Here is a 1725-nt window from a genome sequence, read left to right as displayed (position 1 = left end):
GAAGATGAGAAATTTCAAATTTAGACCAACATTTTACTAGTGAAAAACCAGGTAGTTTCGAAAATTAACTCAGAAATATCTGACTGCGGTGGCAAAGTGAAATTTCTCTTAAAAACCTTATAAAAGAAACTTTGCTCTTTCCCGTCAAGTTCTCGCACAGTTTCCCTATAAATTTGTGCTGGAGATGAGAGGTTTCAGACTTAATCGACATTTTACTAGTGAGAAACCCACTAGTTTTGAAAATTTTCTGCGACGACTTCTCTGACTACGAAAGTGAAATTTCTGTAACTTATAAAAGAAACTTTGGCCTTTCCAGAGAAGTTTTCCCGAAGTTTTTGTCTCAATTTGTGCTGCAGAAGAGAAATTTCAAACTTAGAACTACATTTTACTAGTGAGAAACCAACTACTTAGTCTTTTTTCAAAATCCGCTTTGAACTTTGGTTATATGGGAGTGTCACTCCCTTGTGTATCCTCCCTCGGTGTATGTCAGTTTTGCTAAATTTCAAATAAATTTAGCCATTTCTTCTGGGACTCACACTGTATATGAAATTTTACGTTAAATCGCAGCGCGATTTCAAGAAAACTTCTAAAAGCCCATCAACCCCTACTGAGGCCCAACGCCCAGTCACTTACCCAAAAATATCCCCGATCCTTTCGAAGCTTTTGAAAAATTAGAGGAAAATTAGTCGATCACAACGCAGAGTAGAATAATGACAATTGGCTGGGCAAAGAAGTCGATGGCACTTACTTGGAAATACAGGATGATGGTCCAGATTAGCCCCAAAACGACTGGCGGTCTCCCATCCACCAAGTCGCTGGCGTTAATGTTGACCAGCTTGATGCGTTTCCCCTGCAGGAACTGAAGAGCTGTGTTGGCGTTGCTGAGGAAGTGCGGTCGACGAAGAACTCGGCCCCTCTCCACGGGCTGAACAAAGACACATGAACCAAGTCAGTTATTGTGCAAGTATCCACTTATAGCTTTGTTTTTGCCAGGAACAAGAGAAGTTGCTTTGTTCATTAATGGGTTTCAGCCAGAAATGCTTATTATGTAACCTTACAGGGTGTCCCAACGATACAGCAAAGTAAATTTGCGCTCGACCAGTGTGGTTTCGTTCAAACTAATGGTCGTTTCATTCGCAATTGGTCGCTTTTGAAAAAACCAAGGGAATATTTTTAAACAATCAAGGCAATTCTGGCTGAGAATTTTCAGAACAATTTCTTCAATTTTTTAAGCAAATGAGTGACTTACCAGTCTTTCACCAGACAACACTTCGAGCAAAGCCAGAAGTCGCGTTCCATCTTTAAGGTCTTCGATTAGGTTTTCGATTTTCAGCGGTGGAATACGCTGAAAATGGAAAAAGCGATCAGCAACAAAGAAATCAGTAGATTTTTTTGCCCAAAATCCACTATTTTTTTGGGGGAACTCGATATTGGTCCATAACAACGCATGGGTTGATATAAGATGAGAGCCCGCCCGTTTTGAGGCACGCGTACATTCAAAAATCTTTTTAGGGCCTTTCTGGAGCATCGGAATTTTTCTTTAATGCCAAACTAATTAAGTTGAGTTTTGAGTGTGATGATAAAAACACTTTCTCCAGTGGGTGTCCATAGACTCCAGTGGAGCGGGGAATTAAATTTTCTAGGAAATCTACGGTGTTTTGGGCAATTGGGGAAATTTGATTTTTTCGACCGACATTCACCTAAAAAAATTTTCGACAAATTTTT

General features: G+C 39.8%; 1 protein-coding gene and 1 long non-coding RNA gene across 2 annotated transcripts in view; one reads left to right on the top strand and one right to left on the bottom strand.

The window, feature by feature from the left end:
• Positions 1 to 1725, bottom strand: part of LOC109542034 (muscle-specific protein 300 kDa) — a gene marked incomplete in the record, with an annotated part of 344492 nt that overhangs the window by 330772 nt on the left and 11995 nt on the right. Inside the window, 2 exon segments of the mRNA XM_048666353.1 lie at positions 749 to 925; positions 1250 to 1345. Coding sequence (XP_048522310.1) covers positions 749 to 925; positions 1250 to 1345 — 273 coding nt within the window.
• LOC125504442 overlaps positions 1 to 1725 on the top strand; it is an 18977-nt gene that overhangs the window by 7060 nt on the left and 10192 nt on the right. The window lies entirely within an intron of this gene.

Source organism: Dendroctonus ponderosae, unplaced genomic scaffold, assembly GCF_020466585.1.
Source record: "Dendroctonus ponderosae isolate FM_Combo_2020 unplaced genomic scaffold, Dpon_F_20191213v2 Dpon_F_20191213_5, whole genome shotgun sequence".
Lineage (NCBI taxonomy): Eukaryota > Metazoa > Arthropoda > Insecta > Coleoptera > Curculionidae > Dendroctonus > Dendroctonus ponderosae.
This window is presented reverse-complemented; position numbering and strand designations above follow the sequence as displayed.